The sequence below is a fragment of the Pseudophryne corroboree genome, chromosome 9, assembly GCF_028390025.1.
Source record: "Pseudophryne corroboree isolate aPseCor3 chromosome 9, aPseCor3.hap2, whole genome shotgun sequence".
Classification (NCBI taxonomy): Eukaryota; Metazoa; Chordata; class Amphibia; order Anura; family Myobatrachidae; genus Pseudophryne; species Pseudophryne corroboree.
Window position 1 is genome coordinate 269,809,170 of NC_086452.1, and position 17,152 is coordinate 269,826,321.

The following is a 17,152-nucleotide window of genomic DNA, read 5'->3' on the forward strand; positions in this document are numbered from 1 at the left end:
TTCCATCATTCTCCAGTTTCCTCCTTGACCTTAACCTCCCATCTCAGAGCAATTTGGAGAAAAGTGCACCTTGCCCTCAGAAAAGCGGACTTCCGAGAAAAGAAATTTTCTGATAGGCTCCGACGTCCTTGCACTTTTAAGGTGGGAGATTATGTATGGTTGTCAACTCGCAACATCAAGCTTCGACAACCCTCGGCTAGACTGGGACCCAAATTTATTGGACCGTTTCTTATCATTAAGAAGGTCAACCCAGTTGCTTTTCGGCTACGCTTGCCAAGATCTCTCAGAATTGGAAATACTTTCCATTGTTCCCTGTTGAAACAATATGTTTCTTCCAGCAGATTTCCTCGGAGGACCTCCCAGGGTAGATCTCCAGTGGATGTGCAGGGACAACAGGAGTTCTTGGTAGAGAAGGTGTTAGATTCAAAAGTTTCCCGGGGCCGGCTTTATTTTTTGGTTCACTGGAAAGGCTATTGTCCGGAGGAAAGGTCTTGGGTCCTGGATAAGGATCTACATGCCCCTAAACTCAAGAGATTATTCTTTCAGGAATTTCCTCAGAAACCTGGCTTTAGGGGTTCGTTGACCCCTCCTCAAGGGGGGGTACTGTTAGGCGCCGCGGTCCGGGACTTCCTCTTGGCCCGGCGCCTAGCAACTAGGGACGCCGAGCGCGCTGAGCCGCCGGGTCCCTAGCAACGCTAGGACGCCGTGCGTGCTGAGCCGCCGGCTCCCTAGCAACGCTAGGACGCCGGGTGCACCGAGCCGCCGGGACCCTAGCAACGGGGACGCCACGGATGGACCGCGTTCCCCGTTGCAGGGTTGATTAATTAACCGTGCACACATGTTTTCTGGTCGTGCAGCAGGGCAGCTGCACGACATTCATTGTAATCAGGCTCTGGACTCTGATTGGAGGATTCCCTGCTAAATACCTTCTCAGTGCCTCACACAGACGCCGGTGATAGTTTCCTGCATGCTGCTCATGTTGGTGAACGTCTGTTCCTGGTCTGCTGTGCCCGGTCATTCCAGTCCTCTGAGTTCCTGAGTCTTGGTGTTTGTCATCTCATCCCAAGGAGTTCTCCTGGTCCTCATTTACCTGTGACAGTCTTTAGAGGATCTCGTTTGGTTTCGTGAGTGGCGGCTCTGCCGCGTGCTGCGGCCTAGGCCGCTTTATATTGTGTTCTGGTTTTGGAGCATTTGTGGAGGTATCCTGACCTGAGGGGGCATCGGAGTTGGGCAGACGTAATCCGCCCTTCAAACGCGGCTGCCATGGGCCCAAGCAACCATAGTCTTGCAAGAGTGTACTGACAGCACGGGCGACACAACGGAGATAGGGCGCCAGAGACTATTCCCATTCCTTTCCCCTTTCCCAGCATTACGTTCTGGCCTTCAGGTCCTTTCATATAAGATCACCCCAGACCTGAGTATTAGAATCATAACAGAATGAACCACTGCTTGTGGTTCATAACAGTGTGTACATTCCACATTCCAAGACTTACCGCATCTACAACAACAACAAGCCCTGGTTCAATGCCCAGCTCAGGCAACTTCATCAGCCAAAGAGGAGGCCTTAAGTAACGGCGACAGAGCACTATACAACCGTACTAGGAACTCTCTATCTAAAGAATTCAGGCTAGCAAAAAAGCAGTTCTCGGACAAGTTGACAAACGTTCTCTCCACCAATGACCCCGAATCTGTATGGAAAGGAATGCAATCCATAACCAACTACAAGAAAACATCAAAGCCCACCACCATGCACCAGGACCTATCAGATGAGCTGAAACACTTTTATTGCAGGTTCAAAAAAGAAGACCCCTGCGACCCAAACAATCACCTCTACGATTCGCGAACACTGACGGCTAACTCCAGGCACCGCAAGTCGCCCAAGAAGAGGTGGAGGCGCTGTTCAAAAGGGCCAAACCCAGGAAAGCACCGGGGCCCGATGGAGTGTCACCATCTGCCCTGAGAGCATGTGCTGGTCAGTGCGCCCCCATATTCACCAAGAATATGGGGGCGAGTGCCTGGTTTTGAATCAGCTGAAAATTGTGACTGGCCCCCAACTAGACCCCCTACAGTTTGCCTATCGATCGAATTGGTGTGTTGAGGATGCAGTCAACCTGGGCCTGCACTACATTCTACAGCACCTAAACATTCCCGGTACCTATGTGAGGGTCCTGTTGTCGATTTCAGCTCATTAATGAGGTTGAAAAGAGACAAAATGCCTATTGGGTTCAACCTGTATTCTGTATTAAGCCAGTGGCATAACTAGGAGCGCTTGGAGGCACGCAGGGCTGCGGGGCGCCCTAGCCGCCGCCGATGATTCTGTTTTGGGAAGGAGGGACACGGAGGGCACAGCGTGCGCCTCTCATGTGTGTCCTTCCTGGGTCTCCGGCGGCAGCGGCGTGTCTGTTAAATGAAGTGCCCGTTCGTGAGCTCTGATTGGCTCACGAACCGGCACTTCATTTGATAAACACGCCGCTGCTGCCGGAGACGCAGGAAGGAGACACAGGAGAGGCGCACGCTGTGCCCTCCGTATCCCTCCTACCCAAAACAGCACAGCAGCGGGGGAGCCTGGAGGGGGGTATTTGGCACTCGGGGAGCATATTTGGCACTGGGGGGCATATTTGGCACTGGGGGAGCATGTCTGGCACTGGGGGAGCATTTTTGGCACTGGGGTGACATATTTGGCACTGGGGGAACATATTTGGCACTGGGGGGCATGTTTGGCACTGGGGGAGCATATTTGACACTTGGGGGGGCATATTTGGCACTAGGGGAGCATATTTGGTCCCGGGGATAATATTTGGCACTGGGGCATATGTGTACCTGGCACTGTGTGGGAATATCTGGCACTGGGGGCACATGTGGCACTAGGAGCACAGCCCTAGCAACAAGCATTACCCCTGGTTACAAGCACAACACCCAGCTCATGAAATCCCTGGCAACAAGCATTACCCTCTAGCAACGAGCATGACACCCAGTGCATGAAACCCCTGTCAAAGAATATTACCACCTGGCAACAAGCTTGAAACCCAGCACATGATACCTCTGGCAACAAGCATGACACCTACCGCATGAAACCCCTGGCAACGAGCATGACACCCTGAGCATGAAAACCCCTGGCACCGTGCATGGAACCAAGAACATGAAACCCCTGGCAATGAGCAGGTAATTTAAAAGAAATTAGAAGCCTTACTGTAGGACTTAATATGTAATGGGCATTGCGGTGTGAGGCATAATTTATCACGGACATTGCGGTGTGTGTCATAATGTGTCACAGGCATTACGGTGTGTGGTATACTATTTCACGGGCATTGTGGTATGTGGTATAATGTCTCAGGGGCATTGCGGTGTGTGGCATAATGTATAACGGACATTGCGGTGTGTGGCATAAGGTATAACGGGCATTTTGGTATGTGTCACAGGCATTACGGTGTGTGTGGTATACTATGTCACGGGCATTGTGGTATAATGTCTCAGGGGCATTGCAGTGTGTGGCATAATGTTTAACCGGTATTGCAGTGTGTGGCATAGGGTATAACGGGCATTGCGGTATGTGTCACAGGCATTACGGTTTGTGGTATACTATATCACGGGCATTATGGTATAATGTCTCAGGATCATTGCAGTGTATGGCATAATGTATCACGGACATTGCAGTGTTAGGCATAATGTATAACGGACATTGCGGTGTGTGTCATGTGTCACAGGCATTGTATGTGCTATAATGTATCAGGGGCATTGCAGTGTGTAGCATAATGAATAATGGGCAATGCGATGCCTGTCATAATGTGTCACAGGCATTACGGTGTGTGCCATAATGTGTCGGGGGCATTATGGTGTGTGGTATATTGTGTCATGGGCATTATTGTGTGTGGCATAATGTCTAAGGGCCATTGCAGTATGTGGCATAATGTATACTGGGCATTACTATATGGAGGAAAAATGACAAATAATGTAAGGGGCATGAATCAGGATCATTTTTTTTCCTGTGGTGGCCAACGTCTGGGCGTGCAGGTTGCAAAACTGGGGTATTAGGTAGTCTTTTCCTGCAAAACCACGCCCCATTATGCAAAGCCACGCCCATTTCAGCAAGGCCATGCCCCTTTTTGCAACGTGCTCCTCCGGCACGCGCAGATTCATTGCTTTACTAGTGCCAATTATGGGGGGGTGGGGGGGGGCAGAGATTTTTTTGGCTTGGGGGAGAAAAAATTCTAGTTACACCACTGTATTAAGCCCTGCACATTGTAATGCACCAGCTGAAGTAATGGTTTCGTACCAATTGACAACTATATTTTGTACCACTCCCAGATATTTTTTGTCAATATATTAAATGCTATAGTCCTGGATACTTTTTTCAGCTAGAAAACGGTCCAATCCGGTTTTAAATGCATTTACAGAGTCCGCCATTATTACCTTTACCGGCAGGGAGTTTCAAATCCTTATAACCTTACGGTGAAGAACCCTTTCCTACGTTTTGTGCAGAATTTTCTCTCCTCTAGCCTCAGTGTCCTATACAGAGTTCTATTAATAAACAAATCCCCTGCTAACTCTTTGTAATGACCCTTTACATAATTGAAGATATTAAGTGTCTCGTCTTAATAGTCTCTTTTCTAGTGTATACATATTTAACCTACTAAATCTTTCCTCATACTCCAGTGTCTCTAACCCTTCAATTAGTTTAGTAGCTCGCCTTTGAACTCTTTTGAAATCCCCGATATCTTTTATATAATATGGTGCCCAAAATTGAACACAATATTTCAGGTGCGACCATACCAATGATTTATACAGCGGCAGAAGTACATCCTCGTCCCTTGTCTCAATACCCCATTTTATGCATGCAAGGACTTGCCTTCTTTGCTGCATTTTGACATTGTGTACTGTTATTAAGCCTATTATCTATGAGTACCCCCAAATCTTTTTCCACTACTGTTACCCCTATATTTACCCCATTTAATGTGTAGGATGCAAGTTTGTTTTTAATTCCAAAATGCATAACTTTGCATTTTTCAATATTGAACCTCATTCCCCATTTAGACGCCAAGGTTTCAAGTTTAAATAAGTAATTCTGTAGAGACTCCACATCGATTTCTGAAATCATTACCTTACGCAGTTTAGTATCATCTGCAAAGATTGGAACTGTGCTTCCCAGGCCTATTCCTAGATCATTCATAAATATATTGAACAGTAGCGGGCCAAGTACGGACCCTTGTGGTATTCCGCTGATTACTGGTGCCCTGCTGGAGAACATCCCATTGTCCACTCCTCGTTGGACCCTGTTATCTAGCCAATTACCTATCCATGTACAAATAGTATTTCCAAGGCCAAGTTCCCTTAATTTGATGATCAGTCTCCTGTGAGACACTGTATCGAAGGCTTTTGCAAAATCTAAATATACCACATCCACTGCTTTTCCCAAGATTATCGCTCACAAACTCGTAGAAGCTAATTAAATTAGTTTGGCATGATCTGTCCCTCACAAACCCATGCTGATTCTTGCTAATAAACTTAATATTCTGCAGATAATCCTATATGCTATCACTCAAAATTCCTTCCAATATTTTACCCACTATAGAGGTTAAACTGACCTATAGTTCCCGGCATCATTTTTAGATCCCTTCTTAAATAATGGCACAACTTCAGCTTTATGCCAATCGCTCTGTACCATACCTGATCTAATCGGACTATTCAAAATCAAGTGCAAGGGTCTTGATAGCTGTGCCCTAAGCTCCATAATAACCCATGGGTGAAAACCATCTGGGCCTGGTGATTTATTAATCTTTATGTTGCTTAGTGTTTCTAGGACTACTTCCTCACTTAAACAAGATTCTATACAAGAATCATTACCTTCACTGTCGTTATGCACTACTATCACCGTCTGATCCTCCCTGGTGAATACTGAGGAAAAGATATTTAGAATATCCGCTTTTATTTTGTCATCATTAATCAAGGCTCCCAGTTCATCTTTTAATAGGCATACATTCTCCTTTTTTAACCTTTTACGGTTTATGTATTTATAAAACGTTTTAGGATTGGCTTTACTCTCTATAGTGATTTGTTTTTCATTTACAATTTTAGCTGCTCTTGTTACTTTTTGCATCTTTTATTGCATTCCTTGTAATACTGGAATGGCTCCTCCCCTCCAATAGATTAAAATGCTTTGAAAGCACACCTCTTTATAACCATTTCTTTTTTTACCTCCTTATTAAGCCACATTGGTTTGTGTTTAGTACTCCTGCGTTTACTGCCCATTGGAATGAATTTGTGAATATTGCAATCAAGCAACCCTTTTAAAGCATCCCACATTTCGGATGTGTCCCTACCATAAAACACAACTTCCCAGTCAATGTCGTTTAGTGCATGTCTCAGCATATTAAAGTTAGCTTTTCTAAAGTTTAATGTTTTGGTTGATCCCTTATAGCTATGTTTAGTGAAACTGATGTCGAATGTGATCATATAGTGATCACTGTTTTCCAAGGTCTCACCAACTGTAATGTTTGATATAACGTGCACATTATTGGTAATAACTAGGTCCAGAATATTATTACCTCTGGTTGTGTCCTCAACTAATTGAGACAAGTATTGATCCTTCAATGTGTTTAGGAACCTGCTGCTCCTAGATTTTACTCAAGAAAAAGGACCCAGAGAAGATCCCAAGAAAACACAAAATCCCTTAGTGGAGCACTCTTTTATGAAAATAATTAATAAATTGATTTAAAACATAACTTTTACTCTCTCATCTAAAAAACTAACAGTGTAAAGACATACAATACATATAATATATACATTACAAGCTCAATAAGAATTTTTTGGTAGTGGTGTTATTTCCAAAAGTAGATGTTTCAATACATATAGCACGGCAATTCAAGAAACATTAATAACTTTAATAATAATTTATCAATTTATCCAGCTTTAGGTACCAATTAACAAATTAACAAGCCACTGAATGTGCTGTTATCAAATTTGGCGTATTATACTTATTTTTATACACAGGACATTCAGTGCATATTAAATCTTTCACTCTCCATTTGATATATTTAACATGTATCTATATATGCGGCAAATAAGTATTATTAGCATAGATCAAATGGTTAGATATGCCACATATATTTGTAACAATAATTGGGATATTAAATAATAAATAATTTCTCCACATAAATGGACTACAGCCAGTATTTCACTGAAGGTGTCACCATCAGCCAATCAAATTGCATGTCTGATTGCAGGGTCCTCAAATGAGAAACCACATTTACCTTAAGGAAACAAAAGCATATATGCCTTATATACAGCAAAAGATATTCCCACTGTAAGCACAAGAAATTATTGACATGTAATTCAAAACACGATACTGTATAGGCACCCAGCAAAACATGAATCAAGGATAATTTCTCTCATAACACAGTATTTTTGCACCAATAAGAAAAACACCAGCTCTTGGTATATTATTGCTGTAGTTTGATATATATATTATCTATTAGTAACTAATTTAGTATATCACAATTTTGAAACAAATTAATCGCACAATATGTTATAACAATCAGTGCAATGACACAGGATGTTTTTTTTACTGTGTAGTATCCCTTACATATATTTGAGGATAATATCTGTGTGTTATATCTTGGATAGATAGGGACAGCGTGGAGATATGTTGCCTCTTCTGCTGCCTCCGTCTTCAATGAGCAGACGGAAGTGAGAGCGAGACACACCAAACGCTGACCGAAAAAAAGGGAAAGAAGCGAGCAGCCCTTTCTCCAGTATGCGGTGTTAGGTGGCCCTGATTACACTAGGCATTGCAGGGGCCAGATTCACCGCCGGGAGGGGAGCAGACACCGACAAAGAGAGAAATATGCTTGGTCGTAGGATTTTGATTTTTACCTGTACATGGTAGATTGTACAAAAAAATTAAATTTTGTGCCAAATAATGTTTTTAACAATATACAATATACTTATGCAAGAAGGGGACAGCACTAGATATATTGCTGCTGTATCCTGAAATGTAATAGCTGCTGTTATAATACGGTTTTAATATGAAATGGATTACGTAATGTACTTATATTTTATTCATAATAAATACAATATAACGAAGTGTTGGCTACAAAATATCATTCACATGTGTACCAGAGTGTTATATTTATGCATGTCATATGCTTAGATAGGGACAGCATGGGATTCCGCTGCCCCTTCTGCTGCCTCCGTCTTCAATGAGTGAATGAAGGTGAGAGCGGGGCATGCAGCATGCTGACCGGAAACAAAGGTACAGTGAATGGCCCCGTCTCCCGTATGCGGTGTTAGATGGCCCTGATTGCGCTAGGTATTGCAGGGACCAAATGCGCCGCCGGGAGGGGAACGGACACCTGAAAGGAGAGAGAAAAGTGTACCTGACCGTTGGAGCTGGAGAGTGTAGCCGTGCAAATGCTGTTCCCCCTGCAGCGGGGAATCAGCAGGCAGCCAGAACGCATTTCACCACGGAGGGCTTAATCACCTGTGAGCCTAACATAGGTCAGGAAATGTGTCAGTATTTATTGAGGCACACAACCAATCATTAGTCAGAACCTGATTACTCAATTGTTAAATGTCAGTGTGTCTTCTGAGTATTTAACTCTGTATTCAATATGGGATGCTCCTTTTAAAATAATCACTCCAGCCGAGAAAAAAGCCATGGAGGATATTCAGGGATAACCACATCAAATTGCTTCTTCCAAATCTAATTCACTCAGATCAGGTAGGATTTGTCCTTGGTCGAGAGGCCAGGGATAACACTACTACAGTTTTGGATCTGATATGCTTAGCCTCAAATTGTAAATCCCTGACTATTCTATTTTCAACAGACGTGGAGGAGGCATTTGACAGCCTAGATTGGGATTTACTTTTAGGAGTACTGGAGCACTTGGGCTTAGGACAAGTGGGATTCCAAAAAATCAGAGCTCTTTATGTTAATCCGTCAGATCGTGTACGTATTAATGCGGCGCACTCGGACCGAATTCAAATTTTGAATGGCACTCGTCGGGGCTGCCCTTTATCTCCATTGATATTTGTTATTTGTATGGAGGCCCTGGCAAGGTCCATTCGTCAAAATATGAACATAAAGGAGATGATGGTAGGTGATAGGGAGCATAAGCTTGCATTATTCGCTGATGACCTCTTAGCTGTGGTTTCTAATCCCTTAACTTCAATTTCTTCTTTCAGAATTTAGGTGCCTTGGAGCCCTTTCTAACTTTAAAGTTAATTTATCCAAGTCTGTAGCTCTGAATCTCACCTTGGATCAGACAAGTTTACAGGTGCTCTTTTCTCATGGCATCCCAAGCAACTCAAATATCTTGGGGTTATTTTAAATAGGTATATTTCCCAAATCATTACTTCTAATTGTCCTTCTTTATTGGCTAAGCTTTACACAGACCTCTCTATTTGGGGTGCTAAGATAATTTCTTGGGTTGGTGAATTGGAGTCATTAAAATGAATGTCTTACGTAGGGTACTTTACCTCCTCCAGACCTTGTCTATTGCTATTCCACTTTCCTGGTTTATTGCTCTCCAACGAAAAATCAGGGATTACATTTGGGCAGGCTGCAAACCTAGGTTTAAGCATGAAATAACACATCCCAGAGCTATGTACCAGGGTTGGGGGTTAGGAATAGGCACTATGGGGAGGGTTAAGCTGCAGAAGGGGAGGGAGGACAGTAAGGGTTAGGCTGTGGAGGTGGACTTTAGGGTTAGACTGTGGGAGGGGTGGGTTAGGGTTAGGCTGCGAGAGGGGGAGGTTAGGATTAGGTTAAAAATACCTAATGGGATGTATTGGGATTCTGGTCATCAGGATTACGCTGTCGCTCTTCTGACTACCGGGATTTTGTACTCAACCTGAAAGATGACTGGAAATCATGCAATGGCCAGCACAGTCTCCAGACTTAAGCCCCATTGAGCTGGTTTGTGATGAACTGGACAGAAGGATGAAACAAATAAATTTCTGAGTGCAACACATATGTGGAAACTTTTGCAACAGTTTTGGGAATAACTTCACAATGTTTGATTTGCATTCTAGAGGAATATACTGTACATGTTGCTGAGTTTAAATGAGGAAACCAGATTCCTGTATGTCCTATGGTCAGTAGCGGATCTTGCCACGGGCAAGCAGGACTTTTGCCCGGGGCGCCGCCTTCCAGAGGGCGCAGGGCGCTATCCAGAGGGTGCCGCACCAGGGCAAGATCCGCTGCTGCTGTGCCCTCCGCTGCCGCTGTGAAGGGAAACTAGACGCGTACGCGTCTAGTTTCCCTTCGTGGAGAAGTCCTTTACTGTGCAGTGCGCGATGACGTCTGTACAGAGGGCGTAAATGACCACGCCCCCTGTACGAAGCCACGCCCATATTGTCGCCCGGGGCGCACAGTGCCCAAGAACCGGCCCTGCCCATGGTCTGCCTGTAGGCAAGTGTTTATAGTGGCACTTTACCCTTGTATCTTTCTAAGTTTACGGATCACATAGGAAACAAGCAATAGATACATTTATTACACAGCACACAATGTAACAGTGTAAGCATTAATCACAATAACTAACAGAATATATATATACTGTACTATGTACATAAATGTCATTACTTAGCAACGCAGCCAAAACGCCCTTCACCCTCTGATAGCCTCTGAGCACATGTGAAGTTTAATGTATAAAGGTCTTACTCCTGTTGGCACCAGTGGAGTGCGAAGATTTGCTTGTTGGATAAACCATTCATGCGTGGTTGCAATGTATAGGCAGTTCTCCTGACAAATCTTGATATTTCTGGCTGTGTAGCATAATGTTCTTCTACTAGCTTAGTAGGGTGCCACTGCTACTCAGCCCACTCTAGAGGAGAAGGAAAATGTAATGGGCAGTGGAGAACAGTTCTGGGCCACACAGGCACACACTAGGCAGTTCAACCAGTTTTAATAAGGAAGATGAGGGGATGAGGGTGGAGAGGGACAGGGGTGGATTTATAATCCACACCATAGTGCAACTACAGACGCTCTCAATGGAGGATTCAGACATAGTAAAGCAATGTTCCATCAGGCCCAGCTTTCCAGCAGGGCTGCAGACAATCCCACTTTGCAGTCTAAGCCAGCCGCTGCTTTCATAAGCAAGGAATATCACCAATTTACCAATTCCTTCAAAATATATGGTTACATGTACAATCAGATTCATAAAGCTCATTACAGCACATATCAAATAGTGCTGCACTTTTGCACATTTTCATAAATGGGCCTTACTAAAAGAAATGGATCCTAGGGAACTTAGACTTTCACCCAGTGGAGGATTCCTAATGCAGGAAACTCCAATTATTTTTAGCTGAGTAGATACCCACGGTAGGGGCGGATTTAGGAGTGAGGGTACCCCTAGGCAGAACAGTAATGTCCACTCCCCACCTGCCTAATTTTATTATTTTTATTGATTGGTTACAAGCCCTCATTTGATGACAGCTAATTTACTAAAGAAAACTCACTATGATTTTTTTTATTTTAATTACTGTATGTGTACATATTTACTAAGTAGGACAGCTTACAGGGGTAGCCTGTGCATGTCCTACCGATTTCCACTCCTTTCAAGATGGCATATGGTACAGTAGAATGGAAATATGTTGCAGTTACTGGTACTTTTTGGCTGGCAGTACCAACACAAGCATTCAAGTGCCACCGCTAGCCACGTGCCTCATGTAGCTAATGGGAAATCCCCCACTGACCCACGGCAGTTATTCTATAAGTTGCCCACTGTACAACATTTGTAATAGTGTTATGTGTTTTCTGTTATGCAATGCTCCTTTATGCATAGTGTGCTCAACTCTATGGCAGACAGGGTGGTCTTCAGTATGCCGACTGTCGGGATCCCGGCGCACAGTATACCGGCGCCGGAATCCCGACAGTCGGCATACCAACACTTTTTCTCCCTCGTGGGGGTCCACGACCCCCCTGGAGGAAGAATAAAATAGCGTGGGGAGAGCAGCGAGCCCGCAAGGGGCTCATTTGCACTTGTCACGCTGTCGGTATGCCGGCAGGCGGGCTCCCGGCGCTGGTATGCTGGTCGCCGGGAGCCCGGCCGCCGGCATACCATACTACACCCGGCAGACATTGGCCCTCATTCCGAGTTGTTCGCTCGCTAGCTGCTTTTAGCAGCATTGCAAACGCTAGGCCGCCGCCCTCTGGGAGTGTAGCTTAGTTTAGCAGAATAGCGAGCGAAAGATTAGCAGAATTGCTACTAAATATTTTCTTGCAGTTTCTGAGTAGCTCCAGACCTACTCCTAGACTGCGATCAGCTCGGTCCGTTTAGTTCCTGGTTTGACGTCACAAACACGCCCTGCATTCGGCCAGCCACTCCCCCGTTTCTTCAGACACTCCCGCATTTTTACCTGACACGCCTGCGTTTTTTATCACACTGGCGGAAAACGCTCAGTTACCACCCAGAAATGCCCCTTTCCTGTCAATCACTCACCGATCAGCAGTGCGACTGAAAAGCGCCGCACGAACAACAGTAAAACTGCTAAGTTTTTAGTTAAATAACTAAGCGCATGCACCCTGCGTACCATGCGCATGCGCATTTAGCAACAAATCGCAGCATAGCGAAAATCGGCAACGAGCGAACAACTCGGAATGACCACCATTATACTAAGATAATATTGTTGTTCTGAAGAAATTGACCTCCACTAGTCACAAAACATTCTTTATAAAGATATATTTTATATGTAATGTGTGTGTATGTAACTATGTGTGTGTGTGTGTGTGGTGTGTGTGTGTGTGTTTGTGTGCGCTAAACACCTATGATTCCATACAGCTATAACTGTTATACTCAATATTATAATGCATTTACATTTATTTTCATGTTTCCTAAGGTCATCTGACTGACAAAGATCTCCTGGTATTTCTACTTCGCTGTAAAAACAGTGTGAAAGACAATGGAGTAATTATAATAAAAGATAATGTAGCCAGGCAAGGCTGTGTACTAGACCCCATTGACAGCAGTGTGATTCGGGAAATTCACGTATTAAGAAACATCATTGAGAAGACTGGGATGTCAATTCTTGCAGAAGAAAGACAACAAGGTTTTCCTGATCTCTGTGTTCCAATATGGATGATTGCAGTACAGTAATGATTTCACATGCATGTGGTTTCTCTAACAGCCAGTCATTTCATGCCTTGGAGGCAGGTGCACTATACATTTTCAATGTTGACATCTAACAATAGCAAAACTATGGTTTATCATTTTTATGGAACAGCATAAGCAAATGTTGGAAATGTGCAAGTCTTTCATTGCTGTGTGATCCAAAAGGAAAGTAAGGAAATAATATCAGTGAGGCACTAAAAAAACAAATGAACAATTATATGTATTCAAGCTTTAGAAATAGTACACTTTACACTATGGGAGGAATCCAATTAAACCCTGTGGCTAATTACCCAAACCAATTAAATTAGCGTGGTTTATCCCGTGCATTAAGCCACAGAGGTGGACGTTTCCTCTCCTCGCAGTTTTAGGAGCTGCGAGGAATAGTCTGCAATAAAATGTACTCTCAGCAGCTTAACGATTGAACCTATTGATTCATTCAATGAGTTATAAAATTTTAAACCAGCGTTTACTGTATGGGGAAAAAGCAGTTTTATTGAATAGCACCGGGCATAAAGCGCTGAGCTTTTCCACACTCGCCAAACCATGCTCCAAATTTGATTCCCCTATATGTTTATTTACACCTTCAATTTAGAAATACCAATGAAACAAACTTGAAATGAACTATTTGAATCAAACTAAAATCTTGCAGTAACCCCATTATGCTCTTTTTTCTGCATGGTGAATGAACCACATAATAAGACTGAAGTAGGGCTCATTGGCCATATGGATAATGGTGTGTACCTGAGTATTGCTGTAGTTAGAACGGATGATGTAAATAAAAAGAATAGTGCCCACACACACGGTGTGATTCTCGCATTCTATTTGATCTTTTTAGTTCAAATAGCATTGTGTCTAGTTCAAATCGAACCATGTGTATTGCCCCTTGCGATGCGTGCTCCTGTCTAGTCCATATCTCAAGGCAAAATAGTAAGTGCAGGCAGGTATTTCTGAACTACATCGCATACATTACATATTGTACTGTAGTCAAATTCGGGTGTAGTTCAAATCTCATGTAGTTCAAATAGCATACCAGCAGGGCCGATGCTAGGGTATTCGGCGCCCCCCTGCAAATTATAAATTTGCGCCCTCACCTTCACAAAGGGACAGTGCATGCCGAAGAGACAGTGCATGCCAGGCATTGCTTCTGCACGGTGCCTGTAAGGCAGGTTGACACGTGCAGCGTGGAGTGGAAGGGGTGAGAGGCACCTGTACCCGCACTAATCAGTGACCAGCAGGAAACTGGAATCTAGGGGAGGACGGCACAGTGGCTGGTTTACACAGTAACTGGGACAGAACACAGAGGGGTTGGGGGGGGGGGGTGACGCAGTGACAGATCACAGGAGGGCGGTGACACTGTGACTGGGACAGAACACAGGGGGGGTAACACACTTGACAGAACACTAGGGGGTGTTTGACTCTGCAACATCACAAGATCCCGAAGTCTCAGCACCATTTGCAGACCCGTACCCTCCCCCTGCTCTGTTACCTTAACTGCTGCGCAGCGCTCAGAGCCGCGACCGTCGGATAGGGATGCCGGATTTCTGGCTGAGTGCTACCTGCCTCTGCCCACGGGGTGGTGTATTCACTGGGGGGCCAGGAGCACCGATGACCGCAGCTGTCAGGACTCCAGGGCCTTCATGGTGGCCGCAGAAGAGCACTGCGTGGGTAGCCGCAGCAGCAACAATATTATGAGGTGATACGGGGGATAAGGGGGTGGGGCTTGCTGCAATCACATTGGTGGGGACCGTGGGGTTGCTGAAGCCTAGCACACTTTTCTTTAACTTCCGTAAGACCACTGCTGCTGTACCGTATCTTGACTGCAGTATGAAAAGTATACGCTGCGGCTGCACTGTGACCATATTCACATAGCTGCCGGCTGCCACACCAACAAACTGCAGAGGGATGCAAAGCAGGGAGAGCGCCTCTCTAGCCCAATGCCTACCTGTTTTGCATCCCTTTGCTGATCAGGTAGCGCCGGCTCTGCATAGCACTAAAGTACAAATCTTATTGCACACATCGTATAGCTCAAATCGCACCTAGCACAGAAAGCACCATGTGTGGGCACCATAACTTCTTTATATAGTTTGTGTACCAAAAATGTCTTCATTTTAACAATCATTTTAGCAATATAAAATGTAAAATTTTTCAAAATACTCCCATTGAAGATATATTAACTTCAACATATGTATAATATTTGTTTTATTCAACTTAAAGCAAAATATTACTTTGTGTATTATTTTGCTGTATAGACTGTATTCAATAGATATTGAATCAGGATGATGGGCCATACAAATGAAGGGTACATCTCTAATTATGTTCTATTAATTCTTCCATTGCTCATTTACATAATAGACATCAAAAGTGTGTTGCCTACTGGGTTTCTTCTACTGCACGACCTCCCCTTATCCATTAATTCACTAAACTAAAATTGTGTGAATCCAAAAAGTCAACGTCATACTGTAGGTGTAACACTCTCTTTTTGCTGGTAGTAAATTATCCTCTTGTGATATATAGATTATAGTATAGACTGATAATTCAATCACAAATCACCTTTGCCTGATAGTTGCTTCAACATCTTTCCTACCTCCTAGTCCACCATGATGAAGAATGTTGGCAGTAAATTAAATTGTCCTGTGGATATTTTCCAGATCAAACGTTTCATAAAAGGAGAGATTCTTCATTGCATAATTTCTGTGGCATCTATAAAATAGAAATCACACTCTTCCTTTTGTTATCAGTATATCTGGTTATTTTTCATCATGCACCTGTAACTGTGTGGCGCCAATACACTGTATATTGAAAATGTATAAATACTCAACTAAACTTTGCACTACTGTTAAGTCAATGTTACAGTGGACACATTGATGTTAATCATTAATGCTAAAATATTGAGAAAATATTTGTAGTAAGCCTTATGGGTAATACTATTACACATTTTCTACTAATCTAAAATGGAATTTAGAAAAAAGAAGTAGTTCACGTGAATCATTTGTTTTACCAAGTTTTTCTGTAAGTGTAAATGTTTAAGAATAGAATTTAAAAAACATGCCATAAAAGGTATCCAAAGGAAAATTATGTAATTATGTTTCTTCTGATGAGATTAAAAAATGAACATCCTGTACTGTATGTTTAGGCATAGTGTACAAATAAATATCAGACTTGTAGCAAGGAGTATTCCAGTTAATGGGTAATAAACTTCAGGCTATAGGGGAAATGTATCAAACCTTCTAATGAGTGGACAAGTAGAGAAGTTGCCCATAGCAACCGATCATCTTGATGCAGCCACGTGACTGTGATTATTCGCACCCGCGACTAGTTTGTCATGGGCGTGGGCATTTATGCGCACTTGGTGTATAGTTGCACCCGCGGCCATAGATTTAGGGAGACATGTACTAAGCAGTGATAAAAGTGGAGAAGTGAGCAAGTGGAGAAGTTGCCCATGGCAACCAATCAGCATTGACATAACATTTATAATTTGCATACTATAACCGTATACAGAGCAGCTGATTGGTTGCCATGGGCAACTTCTCCACTGTCTCCCTTCTCCACTTTTATCACTGCTTAGTACATGTCCCCCTTAATGTGTTATTGCGATTGTGAATAGTCGCAGCCAGGTGCAGAAAGTTGCTGATGCAATGCATGTGCTCCTGCGTATACATCGCGGCAACAACCATCCTGGCTAAATCTGTAGCTAGCATTTGACATACACACTCTATAAAATGATAGGTATAAGCTCACTGGCGTATTTATAATGGGTGCATATACAATCAATGCCTCAGCAAGCACACATATATATACACCAACAAATAACAATCAGGTGATTGTATTTGATTGTTGTTAGTTGGTGTATATATATGTGTGCTTGCTGAGGCATTGATTGTATATGGCGTTTCCCATAAAGAAGGTGCTGTTGCACCGAAACAGCTATTGGAGCTCCCATCAAAGATGATGTTAAGTATTATGCTGCTGGATTGATTGCCATTATGCTGCATATTGCACTTTACATTGGATTAAAATAATGCTTTAATTTGTTTGCTACAACGGAG

The 17,152-nt window shown here is 43.5% G+C and overlaps 1 protein-coding gene across 1 annotated transcript in view; it reads left to right on the forward strand.

Annotated features, from left to right (window-relative positions):
• NTMT2 (N-terminal Xaa-Pro-Lys N-methyltransferase 2) overlaps positions 1-16,881 on the forward strand; it is a 180,764-nt gene extending 163,883 nt beyond the window's left edge. Inside the window, exon 4 of the mRNA XM_063940296.1 lies at positions 12,835-16,881. Within this exon, the coding sequence (XP_063796366.1) occupies positions 12,835-13,091 (257 nt within the window). The 3' untranslated portion in view covers positions 13,092-16,881. The remainder of the gene's footprint in view (positions 1-12,834) is intronic.
• Positions 16,882-17,152: the final 271 nt, after the last annotated feature.